At 37.1% G+C, this 25,815-nt stretch overlaps 1 protein-coding gene across 1 annotated transcript in view; it reads right to left on the bottom strand.

Moving 5' to 3' along the window:
* Positions 1 to 13,187: 13,187 nt before the first annotated feature.
* Positions 13,188 to 25,815, bottom strand: part of LOC143374580 (globin-1) — a 60,481-nt gene continuing 47,853 nt past the window's right edge. Inside the window, exons 3-4 of the mRNA XM_076822829.1 lie at positions 20,950 to 21,181; positions 13,188 to 14,564 (exon numbers count right to left, since the gene is read on the bottom strand). Of these exons, the coding sequence (XP_076678944.1) occupies positions 14,394 to 14,564; positions 20,950 to 21,181 (403 nt within the window). The 3' untranslated portion in view covers positions 13,188 to 14,393. The remainder of the gene's footprint in view (positions 14,565 to 20,949; positions 21,182 to 25,815) is intronic.

Raw genomic sequence — 25,815 nt, 5'->3', positions numbered from 1 at the left:
AAAAGGTTGAATGAGTTTTTTCGTAGGAGTAAACATTTTCATGTATGACGGGTTAACAAGTTTCAACCCTTATACATTTGACAAGGGAAGATCCCGAACACCGACATTAAAAAAATTATGAAACTTTGTGAATATGTAGAGGACGTCCTCCCGAATACAATGTAATTTTGATTGCTGTCCAAATTCACCTCAAGAGGGTGCAATAAAATTGACCTCTGAAAATTTTCCGATTTTGTGTGACAACTCGCAAACTGTAAGAACTGTAGGGACTATAAGTTACCAAATGATAGTCCTAATTAAAAGAAGTAACTTTTTCCTGAAAACGTTTTCTCTATCTTCTACAGTTCGTGAGTAATGAAGCAAAATCGAAAATTTTTCAGGGGTCAATTATTGCACCCTTCTGGAGTGAATTTGGGCAGCAAATAAAATTGCGTTGTAATCAGGAGGACGTCCTCTACATATCCACAAAGTTTCATAATTTTGTGAATTTCCGGGTTCGGGAACTTCCCTTGTCAACATTACGAGGGGTGAAGCTTTTTAAGCCGTCATACATGAAAATGATTACTTCTACGAAAAAACTCATCTAACCTTTTTTGTACAGAATTACTTAAGCTACAAATTTTATAATAACTGTTTTTGTCGTAAAATTGATAGCTAATGAGATATTCGCGAAAACAGTTTTTTTTTTACGTTCAATCTTCTGTAAAATTTTTAGCGGATGTCGAATCGATGGGGACTTTTGACATATTGTTTAAAACGACGAAATAAAGGCCCATGCGAAAATGTTGCTCGCTGGGAATTATTCCGTAGACAGATCCTAATTTCACTGGACTCTATAGTATGACCTGTTAAGCTGGGTACACATTTGTTACCGCACCGTGTCCCGTAACCGCGTTACTTCCTTTAGTGGTAACGAGGGTCGGTGCAGGGTCCGTTTCTGAATTTAATCTGTTTCCTATTACCCGCACCCATTACATTCCAACGTTGCTTCATCGCGGTCCAGTTGTATCGGAACGGCCAAAACAAGTAACGAGTCACAGTATGCAGTAACAGAACATGGTTTACATTTGTTACCACGACCGCACGGTGTAACGAGTATATAGAAAAAAAATCAATTTTCCATTAATATACAGTTATTTACATGTAATTGATATGTTAATCATATTTATACACAAAAAATAATTTTTAATATAAAATAATTCATTAAAATATATTTTTGAACATAATAAAAGTAAAACAAATAAAATATGTATATTTTAAATACATTTAAACACAAATTAATAACCAACATATGAAACAATTTTAAAAAAATAAAATTATTTTTTTATATAATTCGCATTGATAATAAATTTTAAATTATTCATTCTTATTATACATCTTCATCACTATCAGTTGAATCCGAAGGAATTCAAAGCTCAGTGTCTTTTAACGATAAATATTCTAGCACAGATTTGTCTAGATTTTTCGTTTCATTATGTGTACTTTTTCTTATGTGGGAGCACTCAGGAGCAGATAAAATTTATACCAAATTAAAGGGCATAAAAATAACTAATTTTAGTAAAAAAGTGAAGGAACCGATATGTTTTTTTTTTAAGTCTCTCCAGAATTTAAAAAGATGCGACAAAAAAAAATTTGAGCCACTGGTACGTATCCATATCTTTAACTGCAAGAATTTTTAATTAATAAAACGAAAGAAGGATATATTTTGCTTATTTAAAAAAAAAATAAAGAAAAAAACTTATAAATACAACAAAAACGCAGTGGGTAAATATTTCCTATGTGTAGTCTGTGGCAGCTTGCGTTTGATCATTCGATTTTGAATGTAATTACTAACCTTAAATCCGTTATTTATGTTACTAAGATATGATGTTCTTATGTCGGAGGACTGTTTACTATCGATTCCATGAAATGAAATACAGTCAACCCTCCTATACCGCGATTAATTTGTACCGCGTTATAAGAAACTCAGAATTACATAGTACAAATCATATTAATTCGAACCGCGTTATATGGGAACCGCATTATGAGAGTACAGTAAATACTCGTTACCAGCCCGACGAACGGGGCTGGCGGCGGGTTCTTAACGCGTGTGGACCGTCCACAGTGGACGCTACTCCGCGCGGCCAATGGCGTGAGTGAGAAAACCCAATAAGCGAGCGAGAGGAAACGAAACAGTTGACACGAAGTTGCCGTCGACTCTTTCGTTTCCTCTCGCTCGCTCATTGGGTTTTCTCACTCTCGCCCGAAGGATTCCAAGAAATGGTGGGGATAGTCGCCGAGCTCTTAACGCATGGTAGAAACGGGCTGGTAACGAGGATTTACTGTATCGCGTTATAGGTAGGAGGACTGTCGCAATTTTTGCTCCGCGTTATATGAAAACTGTGTTATGAGAGTACCGCGTTATAGGGGGGTTTACTGTACATTTCAAAACACAAATTTTTGCTCTTTGAACACGTGCCACGACTCTGTGGGCCGGTCAGCTAGGTAACAGGTCGCGGTAACGAAACGCGGTGCGGTAACAAATGCGTATCCGGCTTTAGACATTAAAGATTAAGTATATGCACCGAAATACGTGCCTGAAAGGAGATTAAAAACATACGGTACCTTTGTGCACATACATACATATACATATGTATATGCATATATGTGCGTATATATTTTTTAAATATATAATACTCCATCGGATACAATAGTACATTTGGACCTGCATAGAACAAACAGACAGATAATGCAACATTCGCATAACTGTAAAGTATATTATGAATTAATGTATACAATATACATATATTCTCGTGTGCTTTCTGTGTTTTGCGCAAAAGGAAGGTACAGCTCGTTTTGTGCATTTTGTTCTTTTATACGAAATTCTCAGTTTTTTTTTCTTCTTTACGATTAGGATTTATTACACACGAGACGGTTACGGTAAGAATTCTTTTACTCTGTACAATTTTCATACGAAACTAAGCATCCAGCGACGGGGGCTGATAAACACATCTGTGGCAACACAATGTCGCAAGTCTCGGAAAGTAAATGTGAATTGGAAATGATGTAGGCACTTGATTTTGTTTTCACACGTAATTTCACTTTCGCAATACGAAGTCGCGTGTAACGTATACAGTTTCTACGGTGACTTACCGGGGAGTTGCTTGTTTCAGAAGAAAGCAGCCACCTCCGAGGACATTTTCCAATTATCGTGAATCGAGCAAATGCTTCCTTACCATACACATCTAATGTGCCGTGCGCATAGTTTCACATTGTGGCGGATTTCTTACAAATCATTAAAAAATCCGCGATCATTCTGTGTAATAACAATTTCATACAGATTTTCTTAATACTCATTTCATGCAACATTTAATACAGCGCCATCGTGGTTCGTCACAAAAGAAAAAAGAAAATTTATGCGCTTTCACGACGAATACAAGATGTATTCACCTCTCAAGGTGAATACAACTTTTATAACATTATTTTGTGGATGTGAAACAGTGAAGTGTAGTATAAAAAATCCTACAGAATACAGAGCATTTGTAAATTATGATTTTAGAAGTGCATAATATAGAGAGATTCAAAAAATCCTCCGATGAATACACAAGGTGTTTATAAATTATAGGTACAAAACTTACGGAAAGTAAATGTTAGCTTCTTCTATGTTTTCAAAAAATTTTGAGCTTCTTAATTTCTACGTGAATAATTATAAGATTGCACGTACTGTATTAAACGCAATAAGCTTTTTATAACAAATGCACGCTTTTTTCACATTTTCTCAGCGAGCTTCGTAGAAATTGAAAAACTAAATTACAGTCAAGTAAATATTCAACTTATTTCTACGAAATAAAATTCAATATCTTTAAAGCGATTAATTAAACATCTACATTTATTTCAATGAATTCTACCAGTATGTAAAGTTTGTACCCATAATTTATGAACGCCCTATTGGTGCGCAAATTAATTCTACTGAAATAATGTACGAATTTCTGCTCTAAAACGCAGGCGACTTATATTTTATTTGTGGAATATTTCACTTAGATAAAATTCATCGGCGACTATGTACGTAGACTACCACTGTGTGGTTATGTAATCAGAGGAAATGGTATGACAACAATTTTGAAAATAAAAATAGGAAAGACGCTAAGAAACTTTATGAACAATATCAGCTGACCGTCTCACTCACTCAGAAACTACCCCTACCATGTTTCGCTATTTTGCCTCTTTAGGCTGAGCTCAGGCGGACCGCTTTAGAAGCCCACTACAACCACAAAACAGTGGTTGGGCTGTCGCTTTTGTATCGACGCCAAAAAACTGTACCACGTAATTGTGGTTGCTGTGGGCTTCTAAACTGGTCCGTATAAGCTCAGCATTATCTCTTCCTTTTTTGTGGAAACTATATAGTAGGTAGAGGCATATCTATAGTAATAGGGAGGTTTACAATTCTTATTCTGAAACAAAACCTGGTGAACCAAGCGTGTCCTATATATTTAAATTCTGCCAGCAACTTCACTATTGCTTGGTATATAGGTGTGTCGAATAGTAGTGAGGTCTTCTAGTATGCATGCTCAAACTGAAGAGAGCTGCATTATATGTCGAGATGGTCATGATTAGATTTGGCAGATTTAAGATCAGATTTGGCAGATTTAAGATCAGATTTGGCAGGTCATCCAGTGTCAATGTAGTTATTTTGGGTCGCAAGCAAAGATCTCCCATAAAAACCTTGGTTTCCCACCCCTTCTATTAAACTATGCATATAAACCCCACTATTACATGGTATACCTATACCCATAGAGCACACTTCGTTGCAGGAACGTTGCAGCAACCTTGCGATGTTGCATGGTTGCAGCGCAATATTGCTCCAACGTTGCCGTGCAATATTGGACGGGGCGGGCATAGGAATATTGCTGCAACCTTGGAGCAACGTCGCGGTTGTGTAGCGCACTGTTAATTTATGCGCGCTGTTAATCGAGTGGGCAGCGGTAAGTTGACGTGAAGTAACAGTTGTGCTCGAGGCAAAACATAGTACAGTGAAAGAGGCCTCCTGGGGCGAATCGATTTTGTTCCGATTATAGTGATAGCAGACCATATGTTCGCACGTGACGTGTCATAACGATTTTACACTTTCATCTATTTTTATGAATGTTACGCACGTACTGAGACACTTAAATGGCATCCTCCACTTTGATGTTCTATTGTAGATGCGACATCGCGCTTTAAAATAAATTTGAAAAAACGTACACTAGTTGTTTCATTATCGGTGATATTCGCTTTAACTATGAATTCAGCACTAGGAAGATATAACGTTCATATAAACATATGACGCAATTGTTAATCCCGAGTTTTTCTGGTCCACTAAATTAATTCCATTTCTAGGACAATTCAAATTATCTTAGGTTTGCCTCAGGATGTTCTCTTAACAAGATCTATACGTATCAAAATTCTATCCTTCGTTTCCTAGTGACAAGGCATACTTATTTAAAAGCAGCTGTATATTATTTAAATAGTCTGATGTACGATGTACAGTCTATGTTGGGTAGTTACTGCCAAGATACACGTGCATAAAATGGTGAAACATAAAATCAGCTATAACTTCGAAGGAAGCTTAAGTAGGTCATATGTTTATGCAAGCTTGGCTTATTGTTTTCCAATGTTGAATCCATTGTTAAAACAGTGTCAGCGGTAACGAAACACGCTGCATATATTCGGAAAGCTTTTCACATGCCATATTACATTCTTTATGCTTCAAGGAATCGTTTTCTGAGACAAACCATTAGACAACTTAATGAAGTTTGTTTTTTTTATAAACCTTCCACTCATTTCATCATTCCCTCAGCCACTATTACTACCGCTAAAATTCGTGTCTAATTTCTAGCGGTTTTTCAATGAAACCCTCATCTTTCATGCGGAATACAACAATAACAAACACTGTCAATTGAATCTCCTCTATAAAGTTTATACGCAACATGATGATTGAACCGCGAAGGCGCTGGTCTCTTACCTAACTTGTCGGTCAACCTTATTTCTGGTTAATAAGAGTATGCTCACATTGTACACGATCGTCATGCGGGAATATGTTTTGCGATCAATTTTTTTAATTCGCGAATTTCGGTGCTAACACGAGGGATTCATATAAAATATAAAAGAAACTCTCGCCGGGCTAGCGAGTTTCAACAACACCCCCATTTCTCCCAATGTACCTGTGCACATTGAGAATATTTGAATGCTTATTGCATGGCGATACAAATCCGAATGCAGTTTATACTGCTGCAGTTGGGCAATCGTGCACAATGTGACGGCGTGTTACATATTCATTTTCTTCCTTATCATTGAACACGTATTTTCTCTCTGAGGCAAAGTATTCGTCGCTTTTTTCCCCCGCTGATCCAGCAGTGATAACTTTCGAAACTTTATAATGAGTAACGTTATACGGGCAAATTTAATAATGCGCTGTTCACGTTGCGTGTCGTGGTTGTGCTTTTAATGCGAGAAGTAGGCCTGTCTGGTAGTTCAAAGAGAACTTACTGCTGCTAATATGCTTCCCCAATTAAATACCGATAAACAAATTCCGCTGACATTTGTATTTGGATTTATTTCATCGAATTTACTTCTTCTTCATTTAAAATTAAGAATCTCGTGGATGTATAGGAATGTTTTTTTAACCCTTAACTGGTGTCTTGGGGTCGCTCGTGACCCCAGGCACGCAAAGTTCGCTGCAAAATTTTTGGTTGCCTAAGCTTGTAAACTGTTTTTCTAATTAATTTTATAATAATAGCTTAACTTTCTAGGTTTCTATTATTTTACACATTACCTAAGAACAAAATATTCATAGAGGTTGATTCAGGGTCGACTTTACAAATTTCTGTGTCCTTTTTTATTTGGGGTCTGCCACGACCCCAGTATACCAGCCACGTTTGCCAAAAACAGTGTACCAGTTAAGGGTTAAAATTATTCACCAGTGATATTACTGTTCAATAGAGAATTGAAGAATTTGGTTGTGGAATTTCAAGGATACCTAAGAAGATTATAAATTTCGTAGGTCGGAAGGAGTTTCATTTTTTCCAGAAAACATAAACGTGTTAAGGTGATTGTCCCAATTTCTGCTCATGTCCCCATTTCTGCTCATTTCGTATTTTTCTTATTATATGCGTCACGTTTGTACTATAGTTGCAAGAAAATAATTCTAAATTATTTAAACATTTACGCGAGTGTTGCACGAGCTTAGGGCAATACATACATCGCTATTTAATTAAAAATTACTAATAGTTAAACATCTTGAAATATCTTTCTTAAATAGTTTTTGAATTGGTTGATTTATTATTAAAGAATTAATCAGTTACTCCTGAAATTTTGATCACAAAAAAATTTTGTACACCTTCTTTTCGACGAGTTATCTCTTAAATCAGCAGAAATTGGGACAATCACCTTAGTCCTGGAAAAATTGTATGATAATATATTTATTATGATAGCTGATAAAAGAAAGTAACGAAATCTCTAATCAAAGAACGACGTAGTGTCGAATATATAAAATAATTTTACGGAAATAAAGTTTTTGTTACTTACTTACTACGTATTTACATGTTGCGTTAGTAAGAGGTTTACAAATGATTCTGTGATTTAATACTTCCATGATGGTACAAATCATCTGTTCTGTAATTGTCTGTAGATGAACCTGGTAATTCTGTTAAATGATAGGAATTCGGTATCCTCGTCGACAATTGGTACAAATAAATTGACCTCAGAGAGAAACAAAGATAGATAAATACGGCGAGGAAGATACAGAAATAAAGGAGTTCTATGTTCCAAGAACCCTCCTAGGAAATTGACATTGCGCAAAGGGATACATACACCCTAGTGTTCGCATAGTTTTCTTTCTTTGTCGCGAGTAAAAATCTATATAATCACCTTTTGACGGTCAAAGATTGTGCACGTTCTTTTGTTATACCTACGCTATAAAAATCGCGTGGCTACGACAATGGTCATGCATTTGATGAATCCAGAAGAATATTTCTCATGCCTTTTGTAAAAGCTGCACACTTATGGGCATCTGTATGATATGCTATTTACTATTTACCGAATATATGAAAAAACATGATCGTATTATTCACATTCTCTTATACAGTCTCCATGATAGCCTGAATAAATATAATTTAATTAATTAATATTCATTAAAAATGAGTTTTCTGTCATAAAATAATTGATGTTGATTTTTGTTTGGAAATGTGTCTCGTTAAGGGGTTATACCTAGTCAGGCGGCCGAAAAGAGGCGAATATTCGTGAATTTTTTTTGGAGAAACGGAAGCGTATATTTTTACAAAACTTCTTGCGCTTAAAAGAGCAACATTTAAAGAACATTTGGTAATTTTTTTGTAGAAAAATATTTAAGTTTATAATAAAATAACAACCGACATCCAAGAAGCATTTTTTTGTGCAAAAATCACGCGAAAGAAATCAGGATTTCAACTGTAAATAGCCGCCATTTTTTTAAAACTAATATTTCGGAAAATTCTGTCCGTAAACCTGAGGATACATTAATATACTAACGAAATCTTTTTTGTTTTTTGATTTTAGTTAATCTGGTTCCGAATGGCAGTGCTCACCGCAAAACCAAATTTTTAAAAATGCTTCTTGGATGTCGCTTGTTATTTTATTATAAACGTAAATATTTTTCTACGAAAAAATTACCAAATGTTCTCTAAATGTTGCTCTTTTAAGCGCAAAAAGTTCTGTAAGAATATATGCTCCCGCTTTTTCAAAAAAAATTCACAAACATTCGCCTCTTTTCGGCCGCCTGACTAGATATAACCCCTTAACTCCCTCACAATGCCTTTCCAAAATTTGTCTGCTTTTTTCTTTTTTAAACATTAACTCATTACGCATATTTGTCAGCCCTAAATTATGCTCTTATGTATGCATACTCATTTCTAAATAACTGTTTGAATTTCTTTAACATGATAATTATTTAAATTACCTACACAGTTAATGAATAACGAAATTTGCAGCTTCGTATTTATGAAAAATTCATAGACTGTAAATTGTATTTTCACTCGAAGCGTAATTAAATGGTTCAAATTCCTTCCATTATCTCCTTGCAAAAATTATCTCAGTATTTATAGATACTCAAATGTTATAGGAGTATAATTTTTAATAACATTTCCGTAGATGCTTTGACTATGCTTTGCATTCGACAGTTTTTTTTAAATAAAACTTCAACAATAATAAAATATAAATTTCTACAATTCTTCGTAAAAACAGTCATAAGAACTTAATACGCCTAATTTTGATAAAGAATAATAAACTCCTAAGCAACCATAAAATACCTCATATTTAATCTACATTAATTTTGCAGTCATCGCGCAGTACTCGCAAAATATTGTTAGGTACATATATTGGTCCATTTCTGAGGGTACTTTATCCAGTTCCAGTTCATGGTTTATTCCACAGAAAATCAAGTTTAAGGTTCGAATAATCGCCATAGTTTCCGGCGAAATCAATACACCACTTATTGATGTTCTTTTTTGCGTACGTGCCGTTGCATCTTGTCACGTTTATAAGCGGCCTAATGGATTCTGTACCTTGTGAGAATACAGGTTATCGATTTCTTTGTTGGCTGCTGTGGCACTTTCCAATATTGCTCCCTTGTAACGAGGCGACTTTGAAACGCTCCGCGACACACGAATTAACGACGGCCGCATGGAGTAGCCAGATACAGCGAAGGGCGGGTTGCAATTTTCGTCCAAAAAGTGTGCACGTACCACGTACACCACAGAGGGTGTCCCGTAATACCTATGCGGGACCTACTTCAGCGATGGACTCGACACTTGTAAATAACAGAAAAGAGTTGTTCACGAGTTACAATTTTAGGGTGTAAGGTTGCCTCTTCAATAATTGTTGAGAATTATCGCCTCGCATCTTAATACGTGCCAGTGGACGTTTTGTCATTGATATTTCTCCAGCTTTATCTCCATAATATTCTTCGCAACAATCTTTCTTACCGCGGGCCTAATTCTCTTTCTACTCGACGTCAAAGTCTCCTTTCCATACCGGCACACTCGAAATCTAAATTTGAATCCTCCTTTGCCTATTTGCGCTGACTATTGTAATTCCCTTCCACCTGATATTCGAGGGCTAAATTCATTTCCTGATGTTAAATGTAAAGCTCCACGATAAATATATATATTTCTACACTATTCCTAAGTCACTTCTATATTCCTTCTTTTCCTTGTTTCTTCCCTGTCTGTCCATCTACGTTTATGCTTTTCTATCTTAATGCGCCATAATATTTTTTTCTCTTAATTTTTCTTTCCTAGTTTTAGTTTTAGTTTTAGTTATTTAGTCACGGTTAGGCTTCTAACAGTATCGTATTGCAACCACGCCTTTTACTTCGCTGTTCTTTATGTATTACTGTTCTTTGTATGTTTTCAAGTAATAAAGACGAATAATAATAATAATAATAATAATAATAATAATAATAATAATAATAATAAGAACAACAACAACAACAACAACAATAATAATAATAATAATAATAATAATAATAATAATAATAATAATAATAATAATATTGTTGCTTTCTCGATATTGATAGGTGTTACTCGGATTTGCTGGATAACTTCTTCAATTCTCTAGACTCTAGTGGAACATTTGAACTTCGTTTATGGAAAGAATTCTTACAACGCGAAACGCAATATAACTCGTAAAGAAAGTCGAACATGATATATGTTTATAGGACCTTTTTTTATTATTTTTAAATGCTGAATTCAGCCATCCCTGAAATGGGCGCACACATTATGGGACGCCCTGCATAATAAATAAAGTATCAACCGTTTCTTTCATTTTAATACTTTATGTACGTAAGCGTGGATACAAAATTTTGTGCCACTAATTTCGCTTTCAGATTTCTTGAATATGAGATACTTCCTGATTTACGAAGTGTACCCTTTTTTCTTTTAACTAAGTTACTGTAAATATTGATTGCATCGTCCAGAAATCCACCCAGTGCGCGTCATTTTCATAATTACACGATTGATAAAACTGTTAACATCGAATTCACTTTGGCCACGATATCCAGCCCCTAATACCTAGTCAACAATCGCGCAATATTTTCTAGCTAGCACAGAGGGTGGCCAAATTATTACACTCGAAACATTTTCGTCAATTTTTGGGACCATTTTAAAACGGATTTAATACGATTAAAAAAATCTTACAGTGGCGACTAAATCTTCTGAAAGGAAACTTTCTTAGCTTTTCAAAACACTCATGAAAATTTGTCTACGATCATGACTTCGTATATTATAGGTGTTCAAAGTGAAAAGTACCTTTTTTGCTTTGATCGCGAATAACACGGTGAATAAAAATCATACGATTAAAAAAATCTTACAGTGGTGACTATAGGTTCTGAAAGGAAACTTTCTTAGCTTTTCAAAACACTCATGAAAATTTGTCTACGATCATGAGTTCGCAAGTTCTAGGTGTTCAAAGTGAAAAGTACCTTTTTTGCTTTGATCGCGAATAACTCGGTCAATAAAAACCATACGATTAAAAAAATCTTACAGTGGTGACTATAGGTTCTGAAAGGAAACTTTGTTAGCTTTCCAAAACACTAATGAAAATTTGTCTACGATCATGAGTTCGCAAGTTCTAGGTGTTCAAAGTGAAAAGTACCCTTTTTGCTTTGATCGCGAATAACTCGGTCAATAAAAACCATACATCAAAACCCCCAAAAAACGAAATTAAAGAGAAATGTTTGCTGTATAAGAGCTCTTCCTTGGATTTACCGGAAAAAATTTTTTTGGCCCGTGCATACGTTGAAACTAGGCAAACATTTCTGAAACTTCGTTCCCTGCGCTTCATCTTGATAAAACATTATCATAATGGATAAAAAAGAATTTAGTCCTTGATTCAAAAACTAGAAACTTCAACCGTTAAAATGCGTTTTTTAAATATTTTTTGCGACCATTTCACAGAGATACACCATTCCATCATTTAAACTTACAAAATCTCAAACCTTTTTGTTTGAGTATAATAATTTGGCCACCAACTGTAGTAACTGATTAAATATTCGTGCGAGGCGGTAAATAATTCCAGTAATGCACGTACAAAAATAAAATCGTTCCGCATCGTTTGATTCCACGACGAAACTCACGCCAGACGTGTTTTGAGGCTCTACGTCTGCAGGTAAATGAAAAAATCTTTTAAGTTGGTACCTACTGCACGACCCCGTTTTGGAACAATGAACACTTTCGTGCATTTGAAGAGAAAATACTTTCTAGTGCGAACAGGCGGCTATTTTACGTGACTTATGTAATCCAAGGTTCTCATGAATAAAAGCAACAGCCAGCTTCGATTGGTTCGAGGCAACCACTATTCTGGTATCAATTATCGAGCCCGTACTGAAAGCCAGAAGTGCATGTGAATCGCTTCGAATGCACTTGAGCCCGTTGCATGTGCGCGCCTGCACTTTAATTTCAGGGCGGGTAGTTATATTCAAGGTGAGCACGATATGCAGTCATTTTCTGTACGAAGTATTATTATACGCGCAATGGAATCTTCATTACACTTCATTGCTGGAATTTAAAAGCGGGGCAGGCGAAAGCAAATTTAACAGAATGTTGAAATGGTAATTACAAAAGAAGCTTTTACCTTACTGCTTTTAACTCGGCGGGAGGCGCTACTGGCTAAAATTTACCACAGAGGCGCTAGTTGCGAAATTATGAAGACTGAGTTTTTGTTAGAATTTTTTAAAGAACTTTAATAACGATTTTAGGATATTTCATAAATTTTGTTCGATTCTTAAAACACTGTACTTTAACACAAAAATTACAAAGATAAAAATATATTCTGAAACCGTGGTTTTTTACGTTCCAATTTTGGGTATTTTTCACCCGGTAGCGACAACCTGTGTTACAATTTGGGGTGCGCCTCCTGCCGGGTTAAACTGGCTTCAAACGTTTCGAAATTAAATTATCCTGCAAATTCTTTAAAAAATTGTTGTTCAGTTGCATCGTTAAGGGTTTGTTCAATTGCTATACGTGCACGAGTAATCGATTGTTTTTTTATTATATTTTTTGCACATTTCACATGTCCGTTTGTAGTTTCTAGAAATTTGGTCCAAGTTCGACAAACAGTTTTGCGAAATGTTCACAGGGGATGTAAGAAGTATTTGCTGGTTGACTAGCAGTTGCTCACATTAATTAATGGATACGAAATAGAAAAACCTAATTTAATAAGAAACTTAACAAAGTCGAAAGTTTAATAATTTATTTAATAACATAAAACTCACTACGTAATGCAACAAATATTATTCTGTTTGAAGAAAGATTTAAAATTCTTTGTACCATTTATTTACACATTATCTGTTTCCTTCAAATACGTTTGGCGAAATTTAACAAAGTGATACAGATGAACAACGATTTCTTCCATATTTTATCGAATAAAGGTACGTTCTCACTATGCGTCTAGCCGAAGCATTCATCAATGGGTTTACGTACATGGTGACTTTCACATTGCTCCCTCTAACGGTCTACCGTCAGCACGTAAAATTGTAAAACCCATTGCAGAATGTTCCGCCGGACGGTAGCCTGTCGCTGGCTAGGCGGCTGGTGTGAACCCACCTTTAATTGTCAATTCTGGCAGGCTATCTTAAACACATTTCCCCGGTGTCTTCCATAAGGGTTTGCGTAAGCTTTTATGCGTCGATAATTGCTGGCAGTAGTCATGATCCGCGATACCTAAGTATTACGTTTGCATCGTTTGATATTCGATATTGCCCTGAAGCGAACAGCGAACCTAATACCGCTTCAATAAACCTGCCACTTTACGCCACGTCATGAATAATCCTATGATGTCTCCAGTGAATTATTACGAAGAGAGGTTCTGTGATTGTTGTCGGTGAACGTAATTGTGTAAGGAAAGCGAGCTCGTAGACAAGAATGTAATAAACTCGATACGACATCGCGCCAGTTCTATTCTTTGACCGTCAAAGGTGTCCACGTTTCGTTTCGTCGTTTGTTGCTAGACGAAACGGGGTAGTGTGAAATACAATAATCGTAACGATCTTTCACGAATCATTCTCCTTAACCGAGACCTGCTCGAAGGGAAAGCATCTCAAACCTAACCAACCACGAAGTATCATTTGCACTCCTGTAAAAAAGAACGTTAGTCGACGTTAATGCGTTGCAGAGTTTTTTCTCTGTCTCGTTTTGCTGAACGCTCGATCATCGTGATTACATCGCAGATCATGAAGAAACGGAGATATTTCGGAATAAACGAACGATCGCGCGACCTAGCGGGCCCGCACGTGCTACGGGCATCGATCGCTTCCCACTCGGAAATCGGGCCCTGAAGGACTGAGCGATCAGGAACACTTTCGATCGAACACCGAACACCCTTTTGGCTCCTTATGACCGAGACGACTAGGATTTAGCAGTGTCGCTTTGTGCTTTGTCATGTTGGGCCTTATTGAAGCCGTCGATCAGGGTCTCAATGATGAACTTGATCGTCAGCTTGTAGATGTTCTCCACGTTCTCCGAATACCGATCTTCCAAGGTCCGCTCCACGGCTTCTAGGAATGGCTTTTCGATTTTCTGAAAAGAAATTTAGGAAATTAGTGACAGTTTAAAGCATTCAATCATTTTAGTCAGTTTAATGGAATATCTCAGGTATTCATTAAAATCGAGAATAAATAAATGACACCCATTGAAGGAGAAAATGTTATATTTAACCAAATTTTTTACTTTGATCTGTTATAAAGCATGGAAATATTGCTGATACTTTTATGATTCTAGTAGGGACGATAAAGGCAAGTTTACTGAATAGAATGAAAGTAGTTTTTATTTTTATATTTCAGATGAATACAACAGGCGCAATCATGGTAACCGTGAAGGAGGAATTTTTTAAAGCGATCGCACATGAACACCTCTAACATAGTAACTACAGTATTGTCTCGTTATCGGCTCGCTGGTCGGGACCGGCGTTGAGCCCATATCGTGAACGGAGCCCCAATTCCGAGTGTTCGTTTCTCGTTTAGGCCTGTTTCACACATTCACGGCATGGCACCGTTTATACGGTAAAAGGAACGAAGATCATATAGAGACCTTTCACACGTGCCGTCGCAGCATAGACGGCGAACGGCCGTCGTGACGTGTGAAAAGGAACGAAGATCATATAGAGACTTTCTATGTGGCGACGGCACGTGTGAAAGGTCTCTATATGATCTTCGTTCCTTTTACCGTATAAACGGTGCCGTGCCGTGCCGTGCCGTGAATGAGTGAAACGGGCCTCTTTCTGGCCGAAGGGGGGAGGGGGTGGAACACTGCGTGCGCGGCGAGCGTGTGCGATGGTCGCAAGCGCTTACCGTGCTGTGATGCCAGATCGGGAACGCGTTCCCTCGAGAATTTCCCCCACCTCGCGCACACTACGCCGGAGCTGCATGTCCGTGAGTCAGACTCCGAAGCGCAGAGCTCACGAACACGCTGCTCCGGCGTAGTGTGCGCGAGGTGGGGGAAATTCTCGAGGGAACCCGTCCTCGATCTGGCATCACAGTTACCGTGAGCCGGGCCTGCGTCAAGATTTTACGAAGCGGTTTTCGTGCCCACGGTAAGCGCTTGTGACCATCGCGCACGCCTGTCGCGCACGCAAAGGACGGAGTGTCAGGCGTCCGAAAGACGGAGCGAGACAAAATATCAACGCGTCGTCTGTCTCGTACCGTCCTCGCCCGCTTTCACTGCCTCTCGCTCGCTCTCGCCTTTGCCGGACAAGAGTGAGACAGAAGTGGTGGGGATAGCGAAAAGTCCGTATCGTGTACACCAACCCGAGCCCGTAACGAGACAATACTGTATTTGTCACTTTTTAGTGTAACAGCGTGAAAGTGTTAGTAAAGTATTAGTAAACGAATGTACAAAGCCAGAACTATGTAGAATGTTTTTTTTGGGAGGAAAAAATTCCTAAAAACTGCTCATTTTTCACACACTTTTGAGCGAATAGCTCGCCTCGTGAGATGCTCTGCTCGCTGGAAATTGCTTAGCACAGTGTTGCACAAGGAGCCGTTTTCAGCGCCTAGCTGCGAGCAACCAGCCGAGCGTCGAGCTGTCCCGTTGCTAGGGGTCTGGGTTAGTGAGTAGGCGCGTAGCGTAAGTACAGTACGCACTCGTTATAAGCCCGACAAACGGGACTGGCGGCGGGCGTACGGCGCGTTGTGGACACTATTCCGCGCGGCCAATGCCGCGAGTGAGAAAACCCAAGAGCGAGCGAGAAGAAACGAAAGAGCCTCTCGCTCGTTCTTGGGTTCTCTCACTCTTGCCCGAAGGATTCCAAGAAATGGTGGGGATAGTCGCCGGGCGTACAACGTATGGTAGAAACGTGCTTATAACGAGTGCGTACTGTATATATGGCTGGGTTCCTTGTGGCGCCCCAGTGCAGAGCAGGGAACAGCTCGACGGTCGGCTGGTTGTTCACAGCTAGGCGTTGAAAACCTTGTGCAGCCGTGGCGTATAAGGGAAGATCCCGAACCCGAAAAATCAAAAAATTCTGAAACTTTGTGAATATGTAAGGGATTTCCTCCTGATACACCGCAATTTTTGTTTACTGCTCAAATTCACACGAAAGGGATGAAATAAACCCCTGAAAAATCGGCTATTTTCCGATTTTGTGTCATAACTCGCGAATTGTAAGAGATAGAAAAAAAGTTTCAAAACAAAAATTACTTCTGTTAATTAGATCTATCATTTGGTAAAAAAAGTTATTTTACAGTTCAGGAGTTATAATTCAAATTCGGAAAATTAACGGATTTCCAGGGGTCAATTACACCCCCTTAAAGTGAATTTGGGCAGCAAACAAAAATTGCGTTGTAATCAGGAGGAAATTCCCTACATATTCACAAAGTTTCAGAATTTTTTGAATTCCGGGTTCGGGATGTTCCCTTGTCAGCATAACTGAGGCTCGTTGAATTTGTTCGTATCGTGTGTGGACAATCGCGAGCATGTCGACGAGCTTCACCCGAGTAAGTTCGGCGAGCATGCTGCGGGGGATGTGTAATATCCAATGAAAACCAATTTTGCTTTTTAAAAACCGGCTTGACATAATATATTATATTAAGTTTTAACTTCGTTGCAAAGAATCTGACTTGTCTTATGCTCCGTAACAAGTGCAAATTTCATTGTATGTGTTAATGAAAGGAAGAAAGCGTTTCTTTTGAACAAACTGATTGCTCAGTCAACAATTACGTATGCGAAGAACCAATCAGTGATCAGTCAGGAGGCACTCGTGCTTCCAACGGCTGGACTCTTGAAGCAACTTCAGACTTCAGACAACTCTCTCCAGACGCTCAGACACTCTTCGGCTTCTGGCAACTTTCAGAATTCGTTTGGCGACAAGTAATATTCGCCTTGACTTACAACACTTGTTAGAAGCATCTTTTAATCTGTATAATCGATCTGGATACTTGGATATTATAATTGGATTCTTAAAATCTTAATTGAATCAAACTCTCGAGCACTCGATCGATTATATTAAAGCAAAGTTTCAGGATCAGTCACTCATTATTGGAATTATGCATTCCACACGATTTTGCTAAATGTTGGATCACCTATTTGCTGTTTGTAATTGTTTGATATGTAGAGTGGTCTAGTGGCGCACTCAGGATTTAATGGGGGAGCCCAGTTGGGGGAGCCCAGTTGGATGGATAAAAATATTTTTAATGCAAATTCAATAAAATTCATTAGGTGATTATAAAAATTTATTTAAAGAATAAAAGCCAGATTTATTTTCTTTTTACAAAGCTCTCAAATTACTTTAGTTGCCGTTAGATTATTCTTCTTTTTCCTTTTGCTTTGGTAGTTGCCAGGTCCGCCTGTCCACCCGAGTGGTCAAAAAGGGGTAAAAGAATTAAATGTAGTACTTACAAAAATGGATAAAAAGTGTCTAGTCAAATAGGTCTGCAAATCGATTCTCGCGAAAATGTGGGTAATTCATTCTACTTTTTGCTGCCAATTATGTATAAGTTACGATTTGTTATGACACACTGATTGACCAGGAGTATTATTTATGTAGTCGATATTCTTGTAAACTAGAGGTTATTAAACATGACTGAGTTGCTTAGTAGACGTATCGTATAATTTTGAAAGTTGCCAGCTCACAAGGGAACCTCGGTGTCCCTAAAATTCCGATTTTCGCAGTAGAAGAATCAGACAATTTGTATTTTCTGCTACTTTTTGGTACGAAAACACCCCATAAAGGTTAATGCGTGCTTTTCTATTTTAAAATAAATATGCACTAAAAAGTAAAAAATAATTTTTTCCCTTATTTAATCTACGACTCTCATATTTTTTAAATCGGCGCCAGATTTACACAGTGCAAATGATAAGGCGCCGACTTAAAAAGTATAGGGGTTGTAGATTAAATGAGGGAAAAAATTATTTTCTACTTTTTAGTACATTTTTATTTTTTTGAAGACGGTTTTATTTTTTTAATTTTTTTTATTTTTTACTTTTTAGTGCATTTTTATATTTTTGAAGACGTTTTTAATTTTTTAATTTTTAGTTATTTTTTACTATTTATTGCATTTTTATTTTTTTGAAGACGGTTTTAATTTTTAATTTTTAATTTTTTTACTTTTCAGTGCATTTTTATTTTTTTGAAGCCGGTTTTAATTTTTTATTTTTTTTACTTTTTAGTTTTATATATATTGACACAGCATGATGAACAGATATGCGTGTACGTACATAAAATAATAATAATTAGATGACAATAGTCTTTATTATTAATCAGAACTGGCAAAATATTGGGCCAATATTGATACAGTGTCTTTCGAATAAAAAAAGACGATTATCAAAATCGGTCCATATGCTGAGGAGTTATGCAAAGACAAGCATTAAAAAAAAAAAATAATACTATAAAAAAAAATACAGACGGGTCGAATCTATAACCTCCTCCTTTTTGAAATCGGTTAAAAATGATTAAATTGAAAATTTAATGTTTTTTTATGCCTTACAATTTATGCGTTAGGAGGCTAGCAGTTAAAGACCGTTCGTGCACTTCTTTGTCTTCTATCTTCTCCTCTTAAAGCGATATACCTATAGGTTCACCTTGACTTTGACACGGTATTTAATAAAAAATCCTTCATTTCACATTTTGGTAGTTCAGTAAGACTTCTCGGATCTAATTCAAGATAGTAAAATCTCTGTCGGGTTAAATCCCTGGCGACTGTATACACTCGCATGCTTCATTGTCTGGGCGCTGGCGTTTTCAGTGTGAACGTACCAGGAACTTGCATACTATGCATCTTTCCGGTTTTGTCGCTGCGAGGGATAGGCATCCCTTGCTCCGGATAACAGAGGAATGTGTTCCCACCCCGCCGCTGGCAATCCCCGAAATCGTCTAGAGCGATATTGCGAGGGTGGGGTTCAGCAGAACTATGGAAACGGACATTTGAGGTGTAGGCGAGCCGACAGAAAAATCAAAGAATCTTTTGTGCTATTGCCGACACAGAATCGTTAAACAGGAGTGATAGACTGACAGGAGAATTTTATACTGAACGTTTGACTGCGGGAGAATGTTTTCAGGAGGGTAGTTTGTTCATACGATAAATCCAAGTATTTTATTTTTACTTATTGTTAACATAAAAGTAGGTGAATTTATTGATCCTTTAGTAATTTATTTCCATAAGGATTGTATATAATAAGGTATAATTATAAATAACATGGTATTATAGCCGTCAGTTTTATTTTAAGGCTGTAACTATTGAATTATGTGTTTAAGGAATTTAAGACAATCTTGCGCATCTTGAATATCTTTCATTGAATTATTATTTTGGGGAGAAATTAACAGATTAACACGTCCATTGCTATAAGGGTCACGGGCGAGTGATACTGGCATACTTAAAAGGAAACGTCTGTGATAAACAAACCTTAAGGGGGGAGCCTGGTGTAGCGGATCGAAGAAATCGATTTTTTTTTTGCATAAATCAATAGTTAAACATCACGATAATATGCTCCCAAAGCAGCAAAACGAAATTCGAAAAATTAAAGCGGATATAGCCGGTTTTGCTACGGAGCGCCAGGCTATCACAAAACTTTAAATGCGTTTTTCTTGAAACGACAGTTTTACACTTTGCGGGCAATGTAACTCAAAAAATATTCAACCAATCGACTTGGCCTTGTGCACGGATATTTGTGAACATATGCTTCACAGTACTAAGTTATTAGTATAATGATATTGTTTAAATAAATAACTTTTTTTAGACATTTAAGGCAAAATTTCGTTGGAAACAGTGAACTTTTTATTCAAGAGGCCGCCATTTGTTCATTTTGCATCTTTTAAGTTTCAAATTTCTTCATTCTGTGCGTACACTCATAAACTAAAAGAAAATTGTTCGATTTTTGGTTTCAGATGAAACCAAAAGACACTACGTTGCCCGCAGTGCAATAATTGCGTCGCCAACAGACTGGGCATAACTTTGTTATTTGCCGCTCTTTTTTAATAATTTTTTTTTGTTATATACCTTAACCTGTTAATACAATATCCTGAAAGTTTCAGAAAGATCTATCAAATACTTTCTTTAAAAAAAATTCCCGAAAAATGCCTCGATTTTCATTTAGTTACACCAGGCTCCCCCCTTAAAGGAGTTACAAATTTCTGAGTAACTTTAAAGATATAATAACGTTAAATAATAAGTGCACCATTAATCAACTAAATATGTTCATAACTGTTAAATGATAATGATCATAGATGATAAACAATTTATAAATGATTATGTTATGATTAATGATGTATCCTAATTTAATCATATTACACCAAAACGTGTATTCTGTTATTGAAAAATTGTATATTTTACGTTTTGTTATGCAACATTCGAAAGAATTCTACGTTAGATTTGTTTATGGGAGTTGCAGGCTGTTTTGTGAATTTTATATTAAGTAGAGCCATGCTGGAATTAAGGTGAGTGATACTGGGGTTAAGTTTTAAAAAGCTTACCCAAAAATATTGTGGATTGAAGCCAGGAATCTTTGTGTGCGTGGCGCCGACTTGATGAAGGCAGGTCAAGAAGACGTCCATGTCGTCGAGTCCCTTAATGCCTTCGTCGAGGGCGCACATAACCTTTTCTGCGTGATTCGCTAATTCCATGCTATTGGACTGTTGCTCTTTCGTCTTCAACTCGCGAAATTGCGTAAACATATTTAACAATTCTTCATTTTCCTCGAACAACCTACGAACACATGAAAATGAATTCAGATTTATATTTAAAAAACAAAATAGAATTGTATTACTATATATAGGGCGAATTCCACTTATACGCGACTGGACGCATCGTCAAGAATTTCAAAGTCGATTTTCTCGAAAATGAAGCGCAATATCAAAAAATTTTATTCCTTTTTATCGACTTATTTACCTGTTATAAGTCGAAAAGAAAGAGTAACTTTTTTTCATATCGCGCTTCATTTTCGAGAAAATCGACTTTGAAATTCTTGACGTTGCGTCTAGTCGCGTACAGGAAAACCCAGCTTAATGAAAGTTACGGGCGATTTGGGGGTAAGTGGAATTCGCCCATAGTATTCGAAGCTATTTGTAATACATGAAAACGTTTAATAATATATGCATATATAATATATAATCTGAAGTTTTCATTTGACCACGATTATATGAAGAACTTATCATTTTATTCGTGCATTTGAAAAAAAAACAACTGTCCCTTTGTTCTCTGTAATGAATTTGAAAATTCATTCAAATTCAACTCTAGTATAACATTATACAGAGTGAACCATATAACGTGTACACCGTAATTATTTCTGTTGTTTGTGGGGCTTTAAATTGTTTTGTTCTTGATAATTTGGTTTAAGGAGAAATAGTAAGTGAGTAGTTATATTTTCTAATAAAGCAGTAATTCAAATACAGTACATATATTTTAACAGAAATATTTCTTAATAATTCCGTTTTACTGTTCCCAATATTAATTCTTTGTCTGTAAAATAAACTCATTTCTGGAATTACTTCTACCGCGTTTAGCATCATCTCTTTCACGTTTAAGCCTTGTTCTTTTAAGAATAAAAAAAAAATGTGATCTCATTTGAAACTCAACTTCGTAAGGACACCTTTTTTTTTATTACAAAAGGTACAAAAATGTTCTTTCAGAGCTTGGTACATTTTTTTGTACGTCATGCAAAAATAAGACATTTATGCAACTTTCTGCGAGTAACAAGGGAAGGAACTTTATCCCCCTCGAATTCTTCGGGCGTCGTAAATCTTGAACTTGGCCTTCAGGGGATTGAAGCTTTTACGGTTATCCTACTCTCTTTTGAAATCTTTGCGAAACTTGTTACGCGAGAATCGTCGCATTGCTGTTTCCAGCACATACCAATGTTTTTGAGAATATTTTCTACGTTCGCCATCATGTAACGGCGTTCTTACCTATGTTTCAATGTATTGACAAAAGTGGGAGTTTGAAATTGGTCCAATTTGAAGGTTGGTTTGGCACTATCCAATTTCACTGAATTATATCATTTCCTTGAAAGTCAGTGGAAGAAAAATATACGTTTGTGCTTTGGTCCTTATTTTAAAGAAAATTTCTGTATATCGCTGATGGAAATATTGTTATTTGTATCACTATAAATCAATCTGTTTCAAAGTTGGTTTTTTACTTCTGTATTTTTTATGAGTTATTAACTGATTAACTGATTAATTTGTCAGACCAATTTTATGTGGATACAGAATTTAGAAGAAACATTTATATATATATACACATGAAATTTATTACATTCTTCACTGACAAATTGTTTCTTCTAAATTCTGTATCCACATAAAATTGGTCTGACAAATTAATCAGTTAATCAGTTAACTTCTCATAAAAAAATACAGAAGTCAAAAACCAACTTTGAAACAGATTGATTTATAGTGATACAAATAACAATATTATTTAATAATTTAACGAAATTGTTTCTTCTAAATTCTGTATCCACCTAAAATTGGTCTGGGTTAGGTCTATATATATATGTAGGATTATCCACTTAACTCAGAACGCGCGCGTGAGAATAAATGAATTGACCAAGCAGTTAGTCCCTGTCCTAAAGAATAAATTGGATTTTAGACGTACCAACGCCTTGCTTAGGGGTGTTGCGTCGTTTTCCCCTCGGCCTGAGGACAAATGTCGAGACGATTGTCTGAAAAAGGCCACGCAAGTCATCTGTTCTCGCGCCCGCGTTCTGAGTTAAGTGGATAGCCCTGTACATCTATACAGGGTCATCCGTTAAAACTGCAACCTAAGCGCGCGCGAACAGACGAAACGGCAACACCGCCTCACGGACGCTTTCCACTACAACCATTCACCGGCCCGGTGTTCGGAGGGTTGCCAGCGACCGCTGCACAGCAGTGAGGCCCGAGCTTCGAAAATTTTAGGATGGTCTCTTTCAAATTAACGTCGCAAAGAGCTATTGCGAATTTCCCGACTCAGGTAATCGAGGCGCGCCCTCTGCTTTTATGATCGGTTTACCACTCGCACCCTAGATCACTGTAATGAGGTTTGAAAACAATGTCGACTGGTTTCGTACTCGTCTTAATTTAAAAAATTTTAGCTACGACAGGGTAGACCGCGGCGCTATACGCCACAATAAAGCCACAATAATGGCGCATCGTTCCAAAAAATGACATTAACGGAAGCCGGTAGAGGCGTGGCGTTGAGTAGCTAAAAGATTAAAACATTCAGACACAAAAATTTTAGAAAAAAAATTCAAATACCGCTAGAATCAAAGACACGTCCTATTAGGTACCCGTTACGTCCGATGTATGCATGCACTGCATTAAGGATAAAATTATAAAAAAGAAAACCAGAACAATAGATTCTGAGGACTGCAGAACTAACACATAATTGAATAAAAATTTAATTTCTCAAGTTATGAAAGTAATTATACAGAAACAACTAGCCTATTTTTTATCAACACCATGAATTTTAAAAAGAGCATTAAATACAGTATTAAATAAACAGTTTGAAAAAGCTTTTACAACAATTATAGGTTAAAAAATTGATAAAAGAAAAATTAAGTAAACGTAAAATATTTTAAATTATCCATCATTAAGAGGGAATAATTTTTCCTCATCTTTCGGCGCAAATTGCATTGCGATACCCTTTATATTTCAAAAGTTATACGTAAAAGACCCGAAATTCTTCAACCCGGGCCAGGAAATTTCAAATAGCTCTTTGCGACGTTAATTTGAAAGAGACCATCCTAAAATTTTCGAAACTGTGGCATCACTGCTGTCCAGCGTTCGCTGGCAACCCTCCAACGCCGGGCCGAGCCAGTCAATAGTTGTAGTGGAATGCGTCCGTGAGGCGGTGTTGCCATTTTTGTCTGTTCGCGCGCGCGTAGGTTGCAGTTTTAACGGATGACCCTGTATGCTTTTGCACTTTTTGCTATATCCTACTAATATAATAAATATGAAAGTGTGTTTGGATGTTTGTTACTCATTCGCGTCGCAACTACGCCACGGATCTTACTGAAATTTTATATACAGGAGATCTAGGACCAGGAATAACGTATACGATACATTTTATCCCTTTTTTTTTTAACCAATCTGGACCAAATTTTGCATAATTATTTTCTAGAACCCTGCGGAAAATATCGACTACCATGAAATCTGCGCATCCCACCCCTTCCCCGTTATTTCACCCCTTTGACGCTTTGTGACAATCAAAGTTTTACCCGGGCAACACCGGGTGCTTTAAGCTAGTATATTATAAATTATACATTACACACACACGCGCACACATTATATATTATTAACCTATAGTAAAAAGTTCACAAAACCACATGGTGTTGTTTGTATTTTGTCTGAATCCTTACAATATAAACTTTGAAAAATTACAGTAGGTATAAGTTACATTTTTAAGATAAAGCGTAAAAATAACAGTAATGTCGGAGTAATGATCAATGTAATTCTTTTCTTTGAAACTTTTTCCTTTTTAATACAAATGATGTCTACGTTGAAATACGTATTCATTAATTAACTAATATTTCCTAATCTTACCACGACATAACATGGGAGTTTTTAGTTCGTAATGGAAAGAATAATTAAAAAAAGAACAAATTCTATAGAAAAATAAAAAGTACAATGTATACTTAGTATTGAATAAATTTTGTAATTTTATTATTACTTGACGATGCTCGGGCACTGAGTCCTGCTGGACCATTGGTGCCCGAGCCTGTACGAGTAGTCCTAATTGGAAGGGCACCCCGTTAGACCGGCCTCTCGTCTAAACTCGAGGAGCATGTCCACGGTTACGTCCTCCAGATTCATCGTGCGAAGGGAGGCAACCCCCAGTAATAGTTGTTTCTGGTTCGCAATGCCCTCGCACTGCGTCATTAAGCGGAGAGGAGTTTCGTTATCCTCTCCACATTTCAGGCACCTTGGTCCCTGCACGATCTTCAAGGCGCAGCAGGTGCTTCCGTGCCAGTGTTCTGTGACCATCCCCAGACCAATCGGAACTGCGATTTATCGGAACGGCTCAAAGTAGCCCCTAGCTTCCTGGAAGGTTTCTTTACCAGGGCCTTCGCGTGTCTCGTGTGTTGGGTTTGTTCTCACATCTGATCGAGTTGCTGTCTTATCCAGTGCCTCGTCCACTCCTTCACAGTACCCACAGAGACGCCTACGGTGCAAAGCGGGTCCCGATCTGGTCTACGTAGCTCCTCGAGCTCTGTCGTTCGCGCCTTCATTACCTTGGACTCCGGCGTGCCGCGTAATCCATAGTAGTCTGACGCGGTTGTTTGTTGCCAGTTCCGTCAGTGCGTATACACAGTCTAGCAGCAGACGTAGGGATCTCAGTGCAGCCCGACTGTCGCTGTAGATACAGAT

Source organism: Andrena cerasifolii, chromosome 11 (assembly GCF_050908995.1).
Source record: "Andrena cerasifolii isolate SP2316 chromosome 11, iyAndCera1_principal, whole genome shotgun sequence".
Classification (NCBI taxonomy): domain Eukaryota; kingdom Metazoa; phylum Arthropoda; class Insecta; order Hymenoptera; family Andrenidae; genus Andrena; species Andrena cerasifolii.
The sequence above is the reverse complement of the archived record's forward strand: the minus strand, read 5'-3'. Positions and strand labels throughout refer to the sequence as shown.